Below are 24653 nucleotides of genomic sequence, written 5' to 3' on the forward strand. Positions count from 1 at the left end.
ACAAACACATTGCATGTCTATCTGAGTCTCAATGAAGATGTAAAAAAAAAAAAGTATATATATATATATATATAATCTCGGACCCCGCTATTCGCGGGGGATACATTCCTGGAAAATCCGCGAATAGCAAAACTGCGAATAGTGGGGCATTGTTTCATTGGAAAAAGGGGGGATAGGTTCCCGAGTCATGAAAATCCGCGAATAGAGGGAAACAAACCACGAATGGTGAGGCAAATCCAGAGAAATTCAACGATAATCCGCCAAGGTTGATGAAAATCCCGCGAATGTATGCCGCGGCATTGTTTCAATGCCCCTGAAAAACCGTGAATTCGCGGAACGCGGCCGCGAATAGAAAATAAACCATGAAATTGCGGGACACTTTTCTGCGAATGGAGAAACAGTTCACATTTTATCACCCGCAAATACGCGGAACCCACAAATAGCGGAACCCACGAATAGCAGGGTCCAACAGTACATATAAAACAGAGATTGCTGTCCATTCGTCCATTCATGGTTAGGCTGATTAGCTGTGTGCAATGTGTACAATGCTAAGGCTAAGTACAATGTGATTGGCTCCTGGCAAGATTGAAAATAGGACTGGGGATCCTGAAGCTCACCTGGATCAGGAGCAACAGTCACTAAAACCCCCCACAGTCCTCCTTAGACTTTGATATTTTTAATGCCATGAACAAACTTTCGTGCATCACGGGTGCTGTGAAGGGTGTGGGCAAGTTTCATCAAAATTGTGTGTGTCGTTTCGAAGAAGAGAGCAAATACCTATTTTGGGGGGTCAAAACACCTCCGTAGTACCCCTTAATGAGCACAAATTTTGATGTGGTCAATACACCTTCGTCGGGCATCAGATGTGAAGCTTATGGCCAGGTTTCATCAAAATCGTTTGTTTGGTTCAAGCGATAATGACTCAAGTGTTTACGGACTGACTTTCCTACGGACACTGCTCGATCGCATAAGCTCACTGGATTAAAGTCCAGGTGAGCTAAATTGTATCGTATAGACTTATGAAAAGCTGGTATTTGACAGTTTGTTTTGGCATGCATGTAACGTGGTCCACCAGTGAAAGACGATGGGAGAATTACCGGCTGGCCAACATTGCTGGAAGTGGCGTCATTATTCATGGCATACCTCACATGTATGGACTGATCGGCTCTGAGCTTCTTTTTTTTTATTGTACCTTATGAACAATAAAAAATAGAACAGTCTCACACGCTCTATCTTGGCATACATGTCAACCCAGAATTGCTGAGTGAGATTGCTGCATTGAAAAAGCAGATTGGACTCGTCCCTCTGCATCATCTTGCAGGAATACAGTTGCACCGTGGTCACTTTCTTAATGGAGTATATCGTTTGGTCAGATTGAATTGCTGAATCCCGAAGTAATAACCGTCTTCGCCAAATGGGAACAGGAGGGCAATACCGCAAGGCATTGTAGGCCTTGTTTGTGTCACTCACCCTCTTGACCACAGTGTCACATTGTAGCAGGAACCCTCGTGCCTTTTGGAACCTTCGTCCCTTTTAGAAGCTATGTCTCCAGCAATAATGACAGCGATTTCGCCAGGTGATTGTGCATTAAAATGCCTTTCTTGCTCGGTGGCGGGCGTTTTATCAGCACGTATGATGTGTTTTCAGTCCGGGGCATCCAGCCATTCTATCACCGCCTTGAAGGAATGAATGTACCCATTACACTCATGCAGCATGTTTTGCTTTTTCAGAATGAATTGTTTGCTCAATTTAGTGAAGTAGGCTAATCGGTGGTGCACCTGCTCCAACGCTTCAGAAATTAAATAAATCGAGAAATTTGGGGGTGTCACCTGACTGTGGGAACAATGAGCCAGCTAGATAAACAATGAGTCATGGTACTCCTGTCCCTGCACTTTGAAAATCGGCATGAAGCCATGCTCTTTTATCTGATTAGCACCAAAATGTCATTTGGAAGCAACACTTGTACCTCCATACGTTCTTCAAAGAGTTTGCAGACTCTAATGTGTCACCTTTTTTAGCATGCTCCACAGGGCCAGTGGTTCAGCGGGACAATCAAACTTGACCTTAACCAAGGAGAAGCACATTGAGGGTGGCTCGTTCTTCCATTTTGTGGCACAGTGATGCCGACATATTGAGTTGCGCAGTTCAATAGTCGAATTCAGGTCGATTAATTTTTCGCAACCAGATGCAGTGAATGGTGATGGCGGCTGGGACATTGGCATCACAACGTGCAGCCATGTGTTGTGCATTATTTCTGTTTCGTGCTGAAACTGCATCGTTCAGTTGAGTCTTGAACCAATTTGGTCCTTTTTGCTGCGGGAGATTCATGACCCAAACTGGACTTCCATTTTGGCATTGCTCCAGCGCTATAGCGTTATAGCGGTAGGGATACAAAATCAAATAACACACACACACACACACACACACACGCACACGCACACGCACACATTTACACACGCAAACACATGCACTTACGCATACACACATACACATAGACGCACATACCCACACACACACATGCAAACACACACACACACACACACACATGCAAACACACACACACACACACACACACACACACATGCAAACACACACACACACACACACACACACATGCACTTATGCATACACACACACATACACACACAAACACACGCAAACACATGCAAACACACACACACACGCAAGCACACATGCAAACACACACACACACATGCACTTATGGATACACACACACACACACACACACACACACACACACACACACACACACACACACACACACGCAAGCACACATGCAAACACACACACAAACACACACACACACGCAAACACACACACACATGCAAACACACACACACACACACACACACACACACACACACACGCAAACACACACACGCAAACACACACACACAAACACACACACACACGCAAGCACACATGCAAACACACATACACACACGCAAACACACACACACACACACAGACATATACAGACTTGGCATTTAATATGGAATATATTTTTTCTCTTGACTTGGGTTTACTTTCTTAACTCAGTATATCAATCTGGTGAGTTTCTTTCACACTTTGGTGATTTATTTGTTAAAAGAACCTCGTCACTGATTGTCTGTCGCAGCAAGAAGTCAACAACAGGATTATATCACAGGTGGCATGGCAAAATGTACGGACAGGTGCATTTGATGATTGGCTTCACAGTCGGGTATACAAGGGTTGTTGCGTTCTGTATTAGTGGAAAACAACTGCTGCACGTCTCCAAAAGTTATTGCCGCTTCCTCTGGAGATGGTCCATCAACTCGACAATGCTGTTTTTCATGGAGTGGTGGCTTTACGAAATTACGGCATGAAAGAGCGTGCTATTGCTCGGCAGTATGGCATCACTCAAGGTCAGGTGTCAAAGATCCTGAAACGAAATGCTCAGAGGGGTGTCCCTACTCCACTCCAGAGGCCAGGACGTCCCCGCAGAACCACAAGGAGGGATGATCGCCAGCTGCACCGGTTAGTCCGCAATGGCCGTACCAAGTCAGCTAATCGACTTAGGGCTGAGTGGCAGCAACTGACAAATGTGCCTGTATACAGAAGGCTAGTCAACCAACGACTGGTTCAAGCAGGCTATCGTGCAAGGCGTCCCCTGAGAAAGCCATGCCTGACCAGACAACACCACCAGCGCCGATTGAAGTGGGCCAGAGAGCACCGTCGATGGCAGCCAGGACACTGGAATCACGTGATCTTCAGTGACGAGTCTCGATTTCTGGTCTATCGTCAATATGGCGGCGTCCGAGTGCGCAGACAAGTGCATGAAGCCTACAACAAAGATTGTATAGTGCCAAGAGTCCAAGCTGGAGGTGGTGGGGTGACCGTTTTGGCTGCTTTTCATGCAGGGGGCAAAACTGACCTGGTTGTTCTGAATGGAAACCTGAACCAGTTCAAGTACAGGGCCATTCTGGAAGAAACATTGCTTCCATTTGCTCGTGCAGCCTTTCGAGGAAACTTTGTCTTCCAAGATGACAATGCACGGCCTCATCGTGCTCGCATGATCCAACACTTTCTTGCTGACCGTGGTGTAGAGCATATGGAGTGGCCTGCCATGTCCCCGGATATGAATCCGATAGAGAACTTGTGGGCAGAATTAACGCGTCAAATCGACCACTTGGACCAGCAGCCGACCTCTGTGCGTGACTTGCAGCAGGCTATTGTCACTGCATGGCAAGCGATTCCTGTCCAAACTTTGGCAATCTCGTGAACAGCATGCCTCGACGTGTACGTGCTCTCCTGAATGCTCGTGGGGGTTACAAGAAGTACTGAACTGTAATTTTACTGTCCGTAATCCCAGTCGTAATTTAACTTTTGTTTTTGTTAAAAAAAATTTGGCTAATGTGCAAAATAAAGAGATACTTCTGGAAAACGTACAGAAGTTTAACACAGTGCTGTCCATGAATTGAGTTCGATATCAGTTTACATCACTTTCAAGGATCAATTTATTTGTTTCGAAATGTCAAATGTGGTTTTTGTTTCTTTTAAAGGTCACATTAACTAAATCTAGAATAATTTCAACATAATTCCAATGAACTTTTGGTTCTAAGACATCTTGAAAAGTAAGTTCACCCCCACAAAAAAAAAATTCCATATTAAATGCCAAGGCTGTATATATATATATATATATATATATATATATATATATATATATATATATATATATATATATATATATATATATATATATATATATATATATATATATATATATATATATATATACACAAAGAATTAAGTTAAGCACCCCTACACAACGAATTAAGGTAAGCACCCCCTAATATATATTCTTTGTGTATATGTATACATTGGCATATATTCTAAGGTATGTGAGATCAAATAATGATTGGTATGACATTAGCAATTATCCATTGATGAAATTGAGTGATCAAAGTGAAAAAAAGTGATTGGTTGAGTCAGTGATCCGATCACGTGGGTCCTACACACGTTATTGACGCAAAGATCGCTAGAGGTCTTCTCAGAACAATGACTGTACGTTAGAAAACATAAACGTCATCCACACTGTCCGTGATGGACCTATAGCTCCATACTTAAATTGAGGTGAAAATATGCCTAAAATTCCCAAAAAATTTCACCTTAAATTATTCAGAATAAAATATTGAAAACGGCATGATTGTTATGTTTTTATGTGACCATAATATCACTTCTCCAGAAAATATAGCAATATCATGGGTATATTACACTGTTTTGACGACAACAAACTTGTAATGTGCGAGGTTGTAAAAAAACGGGGGGGGGTGCTTAACTTAATTCTTTGTGTATATATATATATACACATATATATATATATATATATATATATATATATATATATATATATATATATATATATATATATTATATATATATATACACATATATACATATATATATATACATACATATATATATACATATATACATACACGCACATATACACACACAACGTGCAAGCAAATTACTGATTTTACAACCTTCTGGATTTATCAGTTAGGCACTCTCATCATGAAATTTTCAATCCCTGAAAACACAATTGACAACATAAGGTAAATGTATGAAAAAGAATGTAGGGCAAACGTGTACAATGGTAATAAAAAATAATTTGGATGCTATAGATCATGGATAATCGCACAGCATTTCATGCAGATAATAGTCGGAAGCACCTAACCACAATTGCATAAAAGGTTGAACCGTATTGCTACAGTACCAAACTAGAACGGCACTCAGTAGAGAGCATACCTCCACCTGGTTGACCATATCACTCAATGGTGAAGAATCACTTAAGAAAATTAAATAATTCTCATATCCGAATCAATATTCAGATCTTCACCAAAATCGAATCGATTCTTCCTTATCACACACACAACCTGTCCAGCAAGTTTCGTCCAAATCCGTCCACAACTTTTTGAGATATCCTGCTATGTATCGTTTTTGGCCCTATCTCCCAATGGTGAAGAATCACTTTAAAAAATTATAGTAGCTGGATCCGAATCTTCACCAAAATCTAATCATTTCGTCCTTGTGACATACGCTACATCTCTGCCAAATTTTGTCCGAATCTGGCGCCAACTTCTTGAGATATTTTGTTCACGAACAAACAAACAAACAAACAGACAGGGGTGAAAACATTACCTCCATCCACCTTTGGTGGTGGAGGTAATGAGCATCAGAATAATGGAAATAAGATATGATTCGTCCTTATTGTAATAGACAAAGCGGATTGAACATTTACCTTTCCCTGAATAATTATTCTTCACAGATCAATCTAAAAGCACTTCTGAGTAATGTGAGCACCCTCAAACGTATTTCAAAGGACCTAAATGGACACGTCACTGATATCCTCAAGTAAGATTACGACAAACACACAAACGCCTTTATCTTTTTATATATGTACAGTATATAGAATAGATGCATTATATATTGTTATGAACTCGGCTTTCACCACGTGGTTGAGTTTTCGGACTCTTCCCGACCTCGAGCCTTGCAGGCCGCAATGCCGTGGATAAGTCCGCGGCCTGTCAGGTTGTCAGGCAACTACGGACGTCGATTGATACCACCTAACCTGGCAGGGTCCTCACTCTTTGACAAACGCTTTACCTTTCCGGCGGGTTGGTGATGCCAATAGAGGTACGTTCCCTCAGTGCGCACCCATCTATCGATTTATGTACGGCCGAGCGGAACCACAAGTACGCACTGACTAATCGCGGAACCAATGAGTGGATCAGAACTTCCCGTCTATTTAGTCTTGCATGCTGAGTCAAGCCAATAGAGGGAATGAGACGAACCGGGCAGGATGGAAACCATTCACCAAATCAAACGAGGCACGTATTTGCAAGGCAAATTAAACGATCATGATGCGTGTATGTACAGGCCCATCAAACACTCAAATAGGCACAGAAGAGCAGATTTGAACCCTTCACACTTATTCCCCTTCTTACTTATTTAACTCAGCGCACAGGACATAGCGCCAGCAGAATCATTCCGAAGAAATGTAGATAGAAAGGGAAGAAAACAGAGGCAGAGAAAGGTGTTGGGTCTGCCTTTTACTCATAATGCATTTACGCATGCGTCAAAGTGCGTATGCCAATCTCCAAATGGGAAGAAAATGAGGAAGGAAGGGTAAGTGAAGCAGAAGGGTATGAATACGAGTGAGACAGCTTTGCAAGACCTATGTAAGCTTCAGAGGGAGCATGTTAAGTGTGAATGCAAAACCTCGCCCAGAAGGATCGAGAATCACCGACAGCTCTTTGGAATCGCGATGCTCTTTGAGTCCAGGTAAACAAATTGGTAGCAAGAAAGAGCAATCGGAGGTTGCAGACCCTCGCCAGGACGTGTTTTTAGTGGTTTTTAAGACTTTTGTATTAAAACAAATATGGCGGCCGAACCACATGACCGATGACGTCATCATTTATTTTTTTTCTCCACCAATTTATCCCTTGATCGGATGAAGTTTTGTACTTGTCGAATTGAATGAAATGAATGAATGAATGAATGAATGATCGTTTTAAGGCCATTTTCCCCGCTAGAGCAGGGGTTAGCCTTGCGGGCCCCATGACAATCATGGTTCCCTGTTTGAGGCAATGTTTTTATGGCCGGATGCCCTTCCTGGCGCCAACCCTTAGTCAGTCGCCTCTTACGATGCGCAGGGATACGGTGTATCTATTCTAAACCGGGGTACACACCTGGATTATGACTTGTCCGGGTGTACTTGTCGAATTATGACGTAATAATGGAGGCACCTCTGACCTCATCATTAACCTATGTTATTCCCCATGTAGAGTTCTTTACAATGAGCCATGTCTCAAATTTCTCTATCAGCGCTTTCGGAGATTATAGAGGTGCAAAGTTTTTCGGTTTTTCCAAGATGGCGCCCATACCACGTGACCTATGACGTCATAATTATCGTTAAAAAAATTATACAGATGGAGGTGCACCTATGGTGAAGATGTCCTGTCAATCAGACCAACGGTTGCAGAGAAAATCATATTTGTTCTGTGCGGACAAACAAACAAACAAACAAACAAACAGACATACAGACGGACAAACGGACTCAAATGCAATACCCTCTCCTCTGGTGAGGGCAATTATGTATGTAGGGAAAGCAAGTGACAGAAGTGTACGTCAGTACAGAACTATCTCCCCACGCTAGGGACTTTGTGGCTCTTTCACTCTCGCGCCTCTGCCTCGTGCTCGACCCGTCGCTGCGCCGCCGACCACCCAGCGCTGTCTGGCTCAGCTCGTTCTGGCTCCAATGCAACTCATCCTGGTTCCAGCACAAACGGCAACGTTGGTCCCTCCTGGTCACGAACAGGCACGCAGGTTGTCTCCTGGTCTTCAGCGCATTTCAACAGCGACGAATGAACCCTACCCCTCTGCCTTTTAAGCTGCTTGAGTTGGGCGGAGACTTGAGGGAGCAAAGTTCATAGGAGTGGAGTTTGTGGCATTCTCTTTGACTCACCACTGCGCGTCTTCATTGGTCCGTTTACCAGCCAACACCCGCTTTACTGTCAAATCATTTCAGAATCTGACTCTTCCTCATCAGAGTTTACTCTTCCTCCTCAACGGGTTTTCCCGCTCGGTGGTCTTTCCCGCCGAGGGTTTTTGATTGAAAAGTAAAGGTGATGGTTGTCGCTTATAATGATTGTGTGTGTGATTTTGTGTGTGTGTGTGTGTGTGTGTGTGTGTGTGTGTGTGTGTGTGTATGTGTGTGTGTGTGATTTTGTGTGTGTGTGTGATTTTGTGTGTGTGATTTTGTGTGTGAGATTTTGTGCGTGTGAGATTTTGTGCGTGTGAGATTTTGTGCGTGTGAGATTTTGTGCGTGTGAGATTTTGTGCGTGTGAGATTTTGTGCGTGTGAGGTTTTGTGTGTGTGTGTGAGGTTTTGTGTGTGTGTGTGAGGTTTTGTGTGTGTGTGTGAGGTTTTGTGTGTGTGTGTGAGGTTTTGTGTGTGTGTGTGAGGTTTTGTGTGTGTGTGTGAGGTTTTGTGTGTGTGTGTGTGAGGTTTTGTGTGTGTGTGTGAGGTTTTGTGTGTGTGTGTGAGGTTTTGTGTGTGTGTGTGAGGTTTTGTGTGTGTGTGTGAGGTTTTGTGTGTGTGAGATTTTGTGTGTGTGTGTGAGATTTTGTGTGTGTGTGTGAGATTTTGTGTGTGTGTGTGAGATTTTGTGTGTGTGTGTGAGATTTTGTGTGTGTGTGTGAGATTTTGTCTGCGTGTGTGAGATTTTGTCTGCGTGTGTGAGATTTTGTCTGCGTGTGTGAGATTTTGTCTGCGTGTGTGAGATTTTGTCTGCGTGTGTGAGGTTTTGTCTGCGTGTGTGAGGTTTTGTCTGCGTGTGTGAGGTTTTGTCTGCGTGTGTGAGGTTTTGTCTGCGTGTGTGAGGTTTTGTCTGCGTGTGTGAGGTTTTTTTTTTTTTTTTTTTTGTATACAAGATCGAGGCTCGTGAAAGAGCGAACATTAATCACACAGAAAGACAAACAGACACATAAAACAAATAACATCGGGAGCGGTAGACAAGATGGGGAGAGAGGGGGAAGGACACAAACACAACATTTGAGAGCAGGGACCGAGAGACATGGAGACATCGAGAGATCTGTGGGAGGGAGAGGGCTTTGGGGGGGAGGCATGTGAAGGGGGGGAGGCATGTGAAGGGGGGGAGGCATGTGAAGGGGGGGGGGGGTGGGAGAGGTATAAACATATGGACACTGCCAGGATTTCCAGGAAATAAGTTGGAATTTCAAACAAGGTGGATCTGGGGTGAATTAGTGGGGGTAGAAAAGATCAAGGTTATGGATGGGGGAAGATAAGAGATGGTGGTGAACAGCTGTTTTAAAGACCTGGAGGGAGGAGAGGGATTGAAGGGAGTGTGGGAGTTTGTTCCACAGGCGGGAGAAAAGAGGAATGAAAGAGTGAAGGTGAGCAGAGAGCCGAGATTTCGGCAGTTTAACCATCAGAGGGTTGCTGGCAGATCTTGTGCGACCTGTAGGAATATTTGGGGGACAGAGCACAGAGAGAGCTGGGGGAGCAAGGCCGGAGAGGAGTCGGTAGAAGACAGAAAGACCACCTACCTACCTGCCTGCGGTGAGTGAGTGAAAGGCCCTCAGAGATAGCTTCATCGCGGGAGATTCCAATGATTTTGAAAGCTTTGGATTCAACAGCGTGAAGCCGAGCCAGGTGTGAGGCAGGAGCACCAGCCCATAGGGGAGAACAGTATTCCATTGAGCTGCGGATGAAAGCCTTGTATGTGGTGAGGAGCTCAGGTGTGCCGAGGAAGGACTTCGCACGACGGAGAATGCCCAGTCGGCGACTGGCTTTGGAGGCCAGCTTGGAAATGTGGTTTTCCCAAGAAAGATCATGGCAGATAGTGAGACCCAAAAGCTTGAGTGACAGAACTTCTTGGAGAGGATTGTTGAGAAAGTAGATGGGAGGGTTGTCCAGTCGATCTTTTCGGAGAGACATAGTAAGAGAGTGAGATTTGGCAGGATTGAAAGACATGTTCCACTTGTTTGACCAGTCTGTGATTTTGTCCAGGTCTTCAGAGAGTGAGGAGGCTGCAGACTGCCGATCTGAGGGAAGAGGAATGGAGCGGCAGAGAGTGGAGTCATCAGCAAAGAGATAGAGAGGATTTTCCAGAGAGTCAGAGAGATCATTGATAAAGACCAGAAAAAGCACAGGGCCCAGCACACTTCCTTGGGGAACTCCAGCCTGAACAGGAAGGGGAGATGAGAGAAATCCATTCAGGGCCACACGTTGACTACGACCAGAGAGGAAGTCCGCAAGCCATGCATGGAGATTTCCATGGATACCATAGGAGGAGAGTTTGGTGAGCAGAGCTGGGTGCCAGACCATATCAAAGGCCCTTGATATGTCAAGGGAGACAGCTCTGATTTCCTGTTTGGCATTGAGGACCTCCATCCATTGTTGAGACAGCAGAAGCAGCATGTCCAGAGTAGAGTGACCTGGTCTGAAACCAAATTGATGATCAGAGATCAAGCCATTGGAGAAGAGGAAAGATTTCATATCCGAAGCAATGATGGATTCCATGACTTTGCTGATAAATTGGGAGCAGGCTGATTGGTCTGTAGTTGCAAGGATCTGTTTTTGCACCTTTTTTGTGTAAAGCGGTAATGTTAGCTGATTTCCAGGATGCTGGCAGATGACCTTGAGCAAAAGATAGGGTGAAAAGAACAGAGAGAGGGTGAGATAGAGCGGCAGAGCAGGATTTTAGGACACGTGGGCTGATGCCGTCTGGTCCAGTTGCAGAATCAGAGTCGAGGTTTGACAAAAACTCCTCCACCTTGTCAGGAGAGAAGGACACAGAGTCCAGGAGCAGTTGGGTTCGACTGGGAAAGGTGGGAACAGAGAGAGATGGGTTTGGGACTAAGGATTTCGAGGCGAACACAGAGTTGAGGCATTCGGCTTTGTCACGTGCGATGTCAACTGTGTGTCCATTTGAGGTAAGGGAGGGGATGGAGGGGGAACAAACACCAGAAACGGATTTGACCAGACGCCACCAGGATTTGGAGGAAGGAGACAGGTTTGAGAGTTCATTCTTGAGTGAGGAGAGATAGTGCTTCCTGGCACTCCTGAGGGTAGACACACACTTGTTCCGAGCTTGGTGGAAGGAACTGAGATTTCCTTCAGTTGGATTAGCCTTCCAAGAGGCAAAGGCAAGTTGTTTCAGGGCAACTGCCTCACCACAAGATTCAGTGTACCATGGACGGGAGGAAGGGTAAGACAATTGAAGGCAATTGTGTGTGTGTGTGAGGTTTTGTCTGCGTGTGTGAGGTTTTGTCTGCGTGTGTGAGGTTTTGTCTGCGTGTGTGAGGTTTTGTCTGCGTGTGTGAGGTTTTGTCTGCGTGTGTGAGGTTTTGTCTGCGTGTGTGAGGTTTTGTCTGCGTGTGTGAGGTTTTGTCTGCGTGTGTGAGGTTTTGTCTGCGTGTGTGAGGTTTTGTCTGCGTGTGTGAGGTTTTGTCTGCGTGTGTGAGGTTTTGTCTGCGTGTGTGAGGTTTTGTCTGCGTGTGTGAGGTTTTGTCTGCGTGTGTGAGGTTTTGTCTGCGTGTGTGAGGTTTTGTGTGCGTGTGCGAGGTTTTGTGTGCATGTGTGAGGTTTTGTGTGCGTGTGTGAGGTTTTGTGTGTGTGTGAGGTTTTGTGTGTGTGTGAGGTTTTGTGTGTGTGTGAGGTTTTGTGTGTGTGTGAGGTTTTGTGTGTGTGTGAGGTTTTGTGTGTGTGTGAGGTTTTGTGTGTGTGTGAGGTTTTGTGTGTGTGTGAGATTTTGTGTTTGTGTGTGAGATTTTGTGTATGTGTGAGGTTTTGTGTGTGTGAGGTTTTGTGTGTGTGAGGTTTTGTGTGTGTGTGAGGTTTTGTGTGTGTGTGAGGTTTTGTGTGTGTGTGAGGTTTTGTGTGTGTGTGAGGTTTTGTGTGTGTGTGAGGTTTTGTGTGTGTGTGAGGTTTTGTGTGTGTGTGAGGTTTTGTGTGTGTGTGAGGTTTTGTGTGTGTGTGAGGTTTTGTGTGTGTGTGAGGTTTTGTGTGTGTGTGAGGTTTTGTGTCTGTGTGAGGTTTTGTGTCTGTGTGAGGTTTTGTGTGTGTGTGTGTGTGAGGTTTTGTGTGTGTGAGGTTTTGTGTGTGTGAGATTTTGTGTGTGTGAGATTTTGTGTGTGTGTGTGTGTGTGTGTGTGTGTGTGTGTGTGTGTGTGTGTGTGTGTGAGAGATTTTGTGTGTGTGTGTGTGTGTGTGAGATTTTGTGTGTATGTGTGAGATTTTGTGTGTGTATGTGTGAGATTTTGTGTGTGTGTGAGATTTTTTGTGTGTGTGTGAGATTTTGTGTGTGTGTGTGAGATTTTGTGCGTGTGCGTGTGCGTGTGAGATTTTGTGCGTGTGCGTGTGAGATTTTGTGCGTGTGCGTGTGTGTGTGAGATTTTGTGCGTGTGCGTGTGAGATTTTGTGCGTGTGAGATTTTGTGCGTGCGTGTGTGCGTGTGAGATAATAAAGAAAGGGAATTTATAAAGAACAACGGGTTTGTACCTGATGTGGACTCGACTGTTTACATGGTAATTTGCATTAAGCGAAGGAACCAAATTGTACTGTGCTACGAGTGGAATGGAAACCACCGAAAATGAGCCATGGCGATGAACAAAACAGGATTGAAAGGAGAATTGAGTACGAACAAGGGGGAAATTGAAGAGGAATAAGAGACCTATCTAACACCCACACAACGCATCTGCCCTATTTCTGTTTCCCTTCTGACAACGGGTGCGGGGCTATCTGTGCACACATTAACGGTATAACTGACTTTTGGGAGCTGTGCATGTCATGGATGTTCATTTCCTGGGTACTGGTTTAATAACCGTCACAATATGTATAAATTGAACAATACGTTATACACAACATGTATAACGCCGTGTTAAGTGTGGAAAAGTTCTGAGGAGATTGCGGCTGGCTCAATAGTTCAGTGGGCTGTTGACGCGTTATCAACGGAGGTCCGTAGTTCGAGCCCCGCATTGTCAGAATTTTTTCACACTTAGCCCTTTGCAGGAATTTGAATCCTGTTTATAAAAATTGATTTAATCTTCAATGCACTTCTGCATATACACACATACATACGCATATATATACTTACGCTAACATTCGGGGTCTGCCTAGCAGGCACGCAAGACATCGGCCATTATAAAGCTCACCGTGTTAAGTGTGGAAAAGTTCTGACGAGATTGTGGCTGGCTCAATAGCGCAGTGGGCTGTTGACGCGTTATCAACGGAGTCCGTGATTCGAGCCCCGCATTGTCAGAGTTTTTTCACACTTAGCCCCTCGCAGGAATTTGATTCCTGTTTATATTTAAAAAAAATAGATGATGGTAGGAACCCTTTAGAATAAAGTCTGGTGGATAGGTCTGTTTTTAGCCGCGTCGCAGACGCTGCTCATAGAGTGCCCTCTGCTGTTGTTGTTGTTGTTCTTCTTCTTCTTCTTCTTGTTCTTGCAGAGAAGACAAAACCTCAAAGCTCCACCCATTCTGGGAACCAGAGCTCCACCCATTCTGGGAGAGCCTTCATATAAACAAATATCCACCATTTTATTAACTCGCATAGCTTTGAGGCCTGTTTTGTAGGCCCGTGGTGTCTTCCTCTCTCACACAGTTTTATTTCAAATCAAATTCGATATATCATTTCATTTTTCACAGTCGCTAACATAGTTTTAGACTCGGTTGAAAAAAAACGGGAAGAAAATACGATGAAAGTTGCCCTTTATAGAACGAAATGAATTCTCAAAGGCCTGTAACTTCAAGTCCATTGAGATTTGTAACTTCAAGTCCATTGAGATTTTTTTTTTTTTTCGCGGCATGGTCAGTCATACACCGCCCGAAATAAGAGACGGGAAAATGCCGAGATATATATATTTTGTTTAAATCGCGGCATGGTCAGTCATACACCGCCCGAAATAACAGACGGGAAAATGCCGAGATATATTAAAAATTCGTCCATTTGATGACAATCGTCACGATGAAATATTTAATTTATACGTCGTCACAATAATGTGGAGAGAGGAGCATAGCTTCGTTCACGTGTCGCCACACACGGGAAATTGCCGAGATATATTTTTTTTAAATCGCGGCATGGTCAGTCATACACCGCCTGAAATAACAGACGGGAAAATGCCGAGATATATTAAAAATTCGTCGCCACACTGGAAATTGCCGAGATATATTTTCACTTTGCACAAAAATAACATCAAGTAATCGAATCAATAGGAATGTCCTGTGCCTATAACATCGACGTTATAGGCACAGCTGCATCTAGGCATTGTGTAACATCGACGTGGCTTTTGTTTTAATTAAAACTTTTTGTACTTGTTAGTTATAGATAAGTTCATTAAAGACTTTTTAAAATGAAGTTGTTTGTTAAGACAGTTAGTGAAAACTATATCCTGGCACGTGTGTGGTGTTTATGGAGTTGTTGTTTTTTAGGTGGTTTCGGGGGAAGATTTCTCGAGCAAAAGCGGAGGAATTGTTGAACAGGCAGAAGTTTGACGGCGCGTTTCTGGTGAGGGACAGTGAGAGTGCACCTGGGGATTTTTCACTATCGGTGAAGTAAGTGGATGCATTTGTAAGTGTTATTAAAATTTTGGTGTTTTTTGTGTGATCATGTAATTTAATGTTATGGGCTGTTCTATGGTGACTTGTGTGATATGTATAAATCAACATTTCATTTCAAAATACCTACCTGTTTTGTTTCCTGTTTTTATAAACAAATGCCAAATGCTACCAAACAGACAGGCAGAGGGGTGAAAACATAACCTCCATCCACCTTTGGTGGCAGAGGTAACGATATGCAATAATGGAAAGAAAAAAAAGGCTAATAGCTCAACTTGGTACAGAATGAGAAATTGTGGCAAGAGGTTGAGGACACACATTGCGTCAAAATCGAAACGCATCGAGAAATTGTGCAATAAGATTCTGAAGCTTTGGTTTCAACAGCGTGAAGCCGAGCTAGGTGTGAGGCGGGAGCACCAGCCCAGAGGGGAGGACAGTATTCCATTGAGCTGCAGATGAAAGCTTTGTATGTGGTAAAGTGTTGATATTAGAAGCGGCTTTCGAAAAGAAGAAGCGCTTTGGAAAAGAAGAAGCGGAAGCCGGCCCCCCTACCGGCGGTCCCCCCCCCCCCCTTCCCATGCCTCCTCCCCCCAAGCCCTCTCCCTTCCACACATCTCCCTGCTCTCAAATGTTGTGTTTGTGTGCTTCCCCTTCTCTCCCCATCTTGTTTTCCGCTCCCGCTTTTTATATATTTTGTTTGTCTGGTTGATTTGTTTGTGAAGTAAATGTTAGCTCTTTCACGAGCCTCGATTCAGTATACAAAAAAATAAATAAATAAATAAAAATATTACACACACACAAGAGAACACGAAAGGACTAAATTCCAACTTCCAACTTCCAACAGCAACCTAAGAAAAACAAAAATATTTCGGAAGCGTGCATAGAGATAGAAGGTGACGAGGTTAAAAAAAAAGTCTTGGATTGGGGTCCTTAAGAGTAGAACAGCAAAGGATCTGACTGGTCTGACACGATCTGCATAGAACCTTTAATGAGCTGGCAAATGAAAGGGCACCAGGTGCCAACCAAAGATGCAACCAAGCTGGCTCTACCCAAGATTCGGGAAGCAGTGCAGGATAGAGATGTTTGGAGTAATCTGATCCTGAATGTCACCACATGTCAGACACTTGATGGAACTAGATAACTTTCTGCGAAATAATAAATAAATAAATACTTTAAACATTGACTTCATGAAACAGAAAAAAACTGACAAACAAGGAATTGAAACAACACAAACACCAATATCAACAACTCTGCACATGTACAACCATAATCGACAAACAAAAATGTACGCATGACGGTTACGTGCACTTTCACTTCCCCCTTCCACTGCTCAATCACAAATCTTCTCTTCTGCACAATTATCCGCAACCTCATCCAACATTGCAGATTTGGCAACGATGTCCAACATTTCAAGGTGCTGCGTGACGGTGCAGGAAAATACTTCCTGTGGGTCGTCAAATTCTCATCCCTCAACGAACTGGTGGAGTACCACCGGACTACGTCCGTCTCTCGAACTCAACAGATCTTCTTGAGGGACATGGAACAAATACAAGTGAGTTTATCACCTGCTTAGCAACCACACCCTATATTGTAATAAAAACACAACAAAGATGAATTAACATGACGACAACCCTTCACCCATTTGCGTTTTCAGCAGCAAATGTACGTCCAAGCTTTGTTCGACTTCGAGCCACAGGAGGAGGGTGAGCTGGGTTTCCGTCGAGGCGATTTCATTCAGGTCGTCGACAATTCCGACGCCAACTGGTGGAAGGGCATCTGTAAAGGGCAGTCGGGCATGTTCCCCCGAAACTACGTCGCCCTTGCTAACAAGTAACGTTCATCCTTCAAATAAATATTCTTCCTCTTTCTCTGTCATGCATTCACTCTCGTTTCGACTCTGTCTTCTGGTTCTTTATCACCCAAGTGCCCATGCATATCCTCTTACATCTCTTGAACTCCATCAAAGGTCAAACTAGAAGACAAGTTTTGCTCCTTTCAGTGCCCAAGCAACTGACACGACGTCGGCTGCATTGTTCACCGCATGTGCTTTCACTTGTAAAACAACGATGAGGCACAGGCGTTTCCTTATCTACAAAGATGGATTTCTTTCCAATCCGTTCGTCATACGTGTATTTCATGCACACGCAGAGCATTTGCTGAAAATGAATTGTCTTGTGATGCTGTTAAATGTTTTTTTTTTTGTTTTTTTTTGTGCTTTCCACTCCCTTTGTGCATTTTTGCTACTTCAGTCTTATTATACAACTGGTTTTCTTGATTACAAACTAACTCACCTGCACAAACATCATGTGCATTTGTCTGCCGATTGCTTAAGCTAGTACATGCACTCTTATTTTTTTTATTTAAACAAAGTACTTATGCATGAAAAGTTTTCAGCGATCTCTCTCAAGTACAAATCCCACAGTACCAGCCTTACTTGGCAGCATGTCGTCATCTTGCTCTTCGTTGTATGTGAATTGTTGGACGTCATCGTGGCACGGCTTCTTCAAAACGCCAGCAAAAGTCAAACGGCTTCGTACATCCCAGTTTCACGGCGAGAAGGCATCGACGCCATACACTGCGGTGTTTATCGATCAGTCTCGTCGACGTTCGGGTCGGCAGCGACGCTGCACTCGCGGCCGCCTCGTCTACATTCCATCGCTGGACTCTGGAGCTTTAATGCCAAAGCTGCCTTGCCCAGAACTTGCATGTCCAGGACCATCCTGCATTGCAACGTCAGAGTAACATTATCCAGCACTCTGTCATGTTTGTATTCCTGACAAACATTTTATTATTTATTCCAAAGTGATGCCTGCATTCAAGAGTAAATTGATGAACTTGGCCAAAGTATCCATTGTTCTGCTCTTGGAGTGATAACTTTTTGTTTTGTTTTTTTCCTTCATTTTGCCATTTTTGACATGCTGGGGTTCTCTATGAGGAGCCGCAACTATATACCTATCATCATCACCACGGCTGCACTAAAAACTGCTCCTGCTCTCTTCGAGTGCCTTTTAGTTTTATGTTCGCGTGGCTCATGTCGAACGGCCCCACTCATCGAATCACATTAACCTTCGCGGTTCAGACCTTCTGTGGTGTGTGCGCACGCACACGCACGCACACACATCGTCCTTGCTCCACTTTCTGTCATATCACAAATGTTGTCATTAAAGCGTGATGTTAAACTTGTCATCTTGTGTTTGACCTGGTATGCGCTCAAGCACCATTACACAATTGGGATTTCATTGTAGAGTCTCAGTTCTATTTCCAAGTTGATTTCAGGACAAATCACCATATTGGTGTTTTGTTGGTGAGATGTATCACCTTAACTTTGGACATGATGTTGAGCAGCCAAAAACTTATCCACATTAAAGTTTACTTGACGTATTTTGGGGGATAAATATCTGCAACCCTATATTGCTTTGGTGGCACATTCTGAAATTTTGAAGAGTAAGGTAGCCAATCCACTGCCAAAGCTCAATCATGAACACCTCATATTGAAAGCATGCAGCACAAAAGGTATTAAAAACAAAGAATATCAATTACTGAGTACAGCACATTACTTGAGTCATCCCTCGGATCTACAAATGTCAATAAACAGACTAAAGAAAATAAGCACATGGAAATGGACTTGGGTTTCCACCCATAATAAAACTTTTCTTTTGTATACAAAGAAGGACCTACAACAGAATGGATTATGATGTAACAGAATAGTATAAAGGGTGAGAGGGAAACAATTGTTGTACACATTCAATTCCATTACGCAACTGATCAAATTTTTTTTTTTTTTTTAAATATATACGTTGTTGAGGCTCGTATAAGAGCTAAGACACGGAGCAGAAACAGAGGGAACGGGAGACTAGGGGGAGCACAACAGTTGGGAACAGGGACATCAGGAGATCTGTGAAAGATAGAGAGTTGGGATGGAGTACACGGAATGAACAAGATGGACAGGGCAGGGACTTTAAGGAAAGAACATGGGGACTTTAAAGGAGGTGGGTTTGGGGTGTATTAACGGGGGTAGAAAAGATCAAGATAAGAGATGGTGCTGAACAGCTGTTTCAAAGACCTGGAGGGAGGGGTGGGATTGAGGAGAGTGTGGGAGTTTGTTCCAGAGGCGGGAGAAAAGAGGAATGAAAGAGTGAAGGTGAGCAGAGAGTCTTAATTTTGGCAGTTTCACCAGAAGAGGATTGCTGGCAAATCTTGTGTGTCTTGCAGCAATATTTGGGGGACAGAGCACAGACAGAGCTGGGGGAGCTAGGTTGGGGAGGAGTCGGTAGAAGACTTGCCTGCAGTGACAGAGTGAAAGACCCACAGACTCAGCATCATGGCAGGAAATACCAATGATCCGAAAACTTTGGTTTCCACAGCGTGAAGCCGAGTTAGGTATGAGGCAAGTGCACCAGCCCAGAGGTTGCAGTACTCCATCAAGTTGCAAATGAAAGCTTTGCATGTGGTTAAATACGCAGGCATTCCAAGGAAGGACTTTGCACGATGGAGGATACATAGCCAGTGACTGGCTTTGGAGGCCAGCTTGGAAATGTGGTTATCACAGGAAAGATAATGGCAGATAGTGAGACCCAAAAGCTTGAATGACAGAACTTATTCGAGAGGATTGTTGAGAAAGTAGATGGGAGGGTTTTCCAGGTGATCCTTTAGGAGAGACATCATGAGATTTGGCAGGATTGAAAGATATGTTCCAAGTGTTTGACCATGTTGGGATTTTATCCAGGATAAAAGAGGCTACTGTCTTAATCTGAGTGAGGTGGAACTGCAGAGGGTGGAGCCATCAGCAAAAAGATAGAGGATTTTCCAGAGAGTCGGAGAGATCATTGATGAAGATTACAAAAAGCACAGGGCCCAGAACACTGTCTTGGGGAACTCCAGCCTGAACAGGAAGGGGAGATGAGAGAAATCCTTTCAGGGCCACTTGTTGACTATGACAAGAAAGGAAGTCCGCAAGCCATGAATGGAAATTGCTTTGGAAGAAGGAGAGTTTGGTGAGCAGGGTGGGGTGCCAGACCGTATTGAAAGCTAGAGATGTGTCAAGGGAGACGGTTCTGACCTCACGGCTGGCATTGAGGACCTCCATCCATTGTTGAGACAGCAGAAGCAGCATGTCCAGGGTAGAGTGACCTGGTCTGAATCCAAATTGATGATCCGAGATCAAGCCATTGGAGAAGAGTAAGGATTCAATGTCAGAACCGATGATGGATTCCATTACCTTGCTTATGTATGGGAGCAGGCTGATTGGTCTGTAGCTGCAAGGATCTGTCTTTGCACCTTTTTTGTGTAAAGCGGTAATGTTGGCTGATTTCCAAGCTGATGGCAGATGACCTTGAGCAAAAGAGAGGGTGAAGAGAACAGAGAGAGGGTGAAATAGAGCGGCAGAGCAGGATTTTAGGACCCGTGGGGTGATGCTGTCAGATCCAGTTGCAGAATCAGAGTTGAGGTTTGACAGAAATTTCTCCACCTTGTCAGGAGAGGACCCAGAGTCCAGGAGCAGCTGGCTTCGACTGGGTAAGGTGGGAACAGAGAGAGATGGGTTTGGGACACTATTTCGAATCGAACACAGAGTTGAGGCATTCGGCTTTTTCACGTGCGGTGTCAACTGTGTAGCCATATGAGGTAAGGGAAGGGATGGAGGGGGAACAAACACTAAAAACAGATTTCACCAGATGCCACCAGGATTTGGAGGAGGGAGATAGGTCTGAGAGTTCAGTCTTGGAGAGTAGAGAGATAGTGTTTCCTGGCTCTCCTGAGGTTAGACACACACTTGTTCTGGCTTTGTGAAAGGAAATGAGATTGCCTTCAGTTGGATTAGCCTTCCAAGAGGCAAAGGCAAGTTGTTTCTGGGCAATTGCCTCGATAAGATTCAGTGTGCCATGGACGGGGGGAAGGGTCGCTCGTCTTCACGCTGTTGAAACCAAAGCGTTCAGAATCATTGGAATCTCCCGTGATGAAGCTACCTCCGAGGGCCTTTCACTTACTCACCGCAGGCAGGTTGGTGGTCTTTCTGTCTTCTACCGACTCCTCTCCGGCCTTGCTCCTCCAGCTCTCTCTGGGCTCTGTCCCCCAAATATTCCTACAGATCGCACAAGATCTGCCTGCAACCCTCTTATGGTTAAACTGCCAAAATCAAGACTCTCTGCTCACCTTCACTCTTTCATTCCTCTTTTCTCCTGTCTCGGGAACAAACTCCATCACTCTCTTCAATCCCACTCCTCGCTCCAGGTCTTCAAAACAGCTGTTCACCATCTATCTTCCCCCATCCAAAACCTTGATCTTTTCTACCCCCGCTAATCTCACCCGAAATCCACTTTTTTGAAATACCAACTTCTTTCCTGTAAGTCCTTGGTGTCCTTGTGTTCATACTTCTCCCACCCCGCCCTCCCCCCCCCCCCCTTGCCACGCCGCCTCCCCCCAAGTCCTCTCCCTCCCACACATTCCCGATGTCCCTGCTCTCAAATGTTGTGTTTATGTGCTTCCCCTTCTCTCCCCATCTTGTCTACCATTCCCCTTTTTATATACTTTTATATACTTTGATTGTCTGTTTGATTTGTTTGTGTGATAAATGTAAGCTCTTTCACGAGCCTCGATGATGTATACAAAAAAAAAAAAAAGTATGACAACTGAAGATGAGATGGGATAAATCTGTGCATGAGAGAGAGCAGTTTGCTTTGGAAGAATTCCCAGAAAGAGTTGATGTCAGAGGCAGTAGAGATGGGAGACCAGTCCAGATGATTGATGGCTGCTTGCAGCCTGTGCCAGTCGGCCTGAGTGAAATGCCAGACTCGTCGACGCTGAGGAGGCTCTCTGGGAATGATAAGAGAGATGTCCACTTAAACAAGCAAATGATCAAATGAATCGATTGGAGCAGAATAAGAACAGCAGACATTTGCAGAGAAATTGGTCAAAATCAAATCCATAAGAGATGGTCTCCTGTTGACTAAGATCTGGGTTGGGAAATTGACAGATTGTGTCAGTCCCAATGAGTCGCATAAGTCCTTTGCTAAAGTGCCATGACTGGTGAGAGGTGCCCACACCCAGCCACCTGGCATGATGACAGTTGAAATTGCCACATATGAGGAAGAGAGAGTTGGGATGAGTAGATAGAAGTTGGTACATGTTGTCAGACAGCGAGATGTAAATGGTCATCACTGTTTGGTGGACGGTACAAAAACATATATAAACTAGAACGGCACTCAGTAGAGAGCATACCTCCGCCTGGTTGGCCATATCACTCAATGGTGAAGAATCACTTTTAAAAATTCTACTTGCTGGATCCGGATGTGGATATTCATCAAAATTGAATCGATTCTTCGTTGTCTCACACACACAACCTGTCCACCAAGTTTAGTCCAAATCCGTCCATAACGTTTCGAGATATCATGTTATATGTTGGTTTTAGCCCGATCACTCAATGGTGAAGAATCACTTAAAATTTTAAATAGTTCTCATATCCGAATCCATATTCAGATCTTCACCAAAATCGAATCGATGCTTTCTTGTCAGACACCCAACCAGTCCACCAAGTTTCGTTCAAATCCGTCCATAACTTTTTGAGATATCCTGCTATGTATAGTTTTTGGCCCCATCTCCCAATTGTGAAGAATCACTTAAAAATTCTAGTAGCCGGATCCGAATCCAGATCTTCAGCAAAATCTAATCATTTCGTCCTTGTGACATACGCGACATCTCTGCCAAATGTCGTCCGAATCCATCCCCAACTCTTTGAGATATTTTGTTCACAAACAAAGAGACAGGAGTGAAAACATAACCTCAATCCACCTTTGGTGGCAGAGGTAACAAGAGGTGGGAGCAGAGCGGAAACTAGCCAGAGGTACTCCTGGGGATGGAGTGGAGATAGGGCAGTGCAGGGAGAGTGAGGAAGAGAGTTTTTGATGAAGAGAGCAATTCTGCCGCAGGGATGAGGCTCGGGTCTATCGTACCAGAGAAGGGAGTAACCAGGGAGAGATATTATGGAGTCAGACGTCTTGAAGGAGGAAAGTTTCTGTTAAGCACATTATGTCTGGTTTGTCAGTTGCAAGCTGTATGGAGAGATCTGCCAGGTTAGAGTGATGGCCCATACCATTAATGTTGGAGGTCGACACCATTGAGGATGAGGGAGGTGAGGCTTCGGGTACAAGAAAGTGGAGGGGAGAGGGAGAGTAATACTAGGGGAGGAACAAGATTCGAGGGGGAGGGGTGATGAGAGGAAAGGAAGAGCATGAGGGAGATGTTGAGGAGTGTGCTGATTGAGAGGGAGTGAGATATCTGTTCACTGTTCAGTTGGAACGGAGCCCACAGATGTTTGAACACCACAGTTTGTTCGTATAGTGGAGAGGTGCTAAGAGAGGAGGCAGAATGAGAGGAAGGATTAGAGTAGATTGTGTTATGAGGATGATGAAAGGAGGCAATTGGAGGGGTAATGAGGAGGTACAACTGTGGAGGAGTTAGGAGAAGGTAGATTGGAGGAGGTGGAGTGAATTGGCAAGAGAAAAGAGTTTTGGACAGGAAGAATCTTTGAGGGGAAGGAAAGTTTTGAAGGGGAGGGGAAGGGAGTGATGGAATGGGGGTAGGAGGGAGGGGACATAGAGTTGGGCGCTGGTAAGGGATAGAGTTTTTTTAAATTTATTTATACTGAATCGAGGCTCGTGAAAGAGCTAACATTTATTTCACAAACAAATCAACCAGACAAACAAAATATACAAAAAGAGGGAGCAGAAGACAAGATGGGGAGAGAAGGGGAAGCACACAACCACAACATTTGAGAGCAGGGAGAAGTGTGGGAGGGAGAGGGCTTGGGGGGGAGGAGGCATGGGAAGGGGGGGGGGGGGGGGGAGAGAGGTATAAAACACAAGGGGACCGAAATTAGCGGGGGTAGAAAAGATCAAGGTTTTGGATGGAGGAGGATAAGAGATGGTGGTGAACAGCTGTTTTAAAGACCTGGAGGGTGGGGTGGGATTGAAGAGAGTGAGGGAGTTTGTTCCAGACGCGGGAGAAAAGAGGAATGAAGGAGTGAAGGTGAGCAGAAAGTCTTGATTTTGGCAGTTTAACCATAAGAGGGTTGCAGGCAGATCTTGTGCGACCTGTAGGAATATTTGGGGGACAGAGCCCAGAGAGAGCTGGGGGGGGCAAGGCCAGAGAGGAGTCGGTAGAAGACGGAAAGACCACCAACCTGCCTGCGGTGAGTGAGTGAAAGGCCCTTGGAGTTAGCTTCATCGCGGGAGATTCCAATGATTCTGAACGCTTTGGTTTCAACAGCGTGAAGACGAGCTAGGTGTGAGGCAGGAGCACCAGACCAGAGGGGAGAGCAGTATTCCATAGAGCTGCGAATGAAAGCCTTGTATGTGGTGAGGAGCTCAGGTGTGCCAAGGAAGGACCGCACGACGGAGGATGCCCAGTCGGCGACTGGCTTTGGAGGCCAGATTTGAAATGTGGTTTTCCCAGGAAAGATCATGGCAAATAGTGAGACCCAAAAGCTTGAGTGACAGAACTTCTTGGAGAGGATTATTCAGAAAGTG

At 44.6% G+C, this 24653-nt stretch overlaps 2 protein-coding genes across 6 annotated transcripts in view; both read left to right on the plus strand.

Annotated features, from left to right (window-relative positions):
• The window catches only part of LOC137427890 (growth factor receptor-bound protein 2), a 48335-nt gene extending 30019 nt beyond the window's left edge, over positions 1 to 18316 (plus strand). For 3 of the 5 annotated variants that reach the window (XM_068117689.2, XM_068117690.2, XM_068117691.2), the window contains 3 exons: positions 15007 to 15129; positions 16519 to 16684; positions 16787 to 18316. In XM_068117689.2, coding sequence (XP_067973790.1) covers positions 15007 to 15129; positions 16519 to 16684; positions 16787 to 16966 — 469 coding nt within the window. In that variant the 3' untranslated portion in view covers positions 16967 to 18316. The remainder of the gene's footprint in view (positions 1 to 15006; positions 15130 to 16518; positions 16685 to 16786) is intronic. The other 2 variants (XM_068117692.2, XM_078777665.1) reach the window with 1 other exon arrangement.
• The window catches only part of LOC144892212 (uncharacterized), a 623022-nt gene that overhangs the window by 348700 nt on the left and 249669 nt on the right, over positions 1 to 24653 (plus strand). The window lies entirely within an intron of this gene.

This window comes from Myxine glutinosa, chromosome 5 (genome assembly GCF_964187855.1).
Source record: "Myxine glutinosa chromosome 5, kmMyxGlut1.1, whole genome shotgun sequence".
Lineage (NCBI taxonomy): Eukaryota > Metazoa > Chordata > Myxini > Myxiniformes > Myxinidae > Myxine > Myxine glutinosa.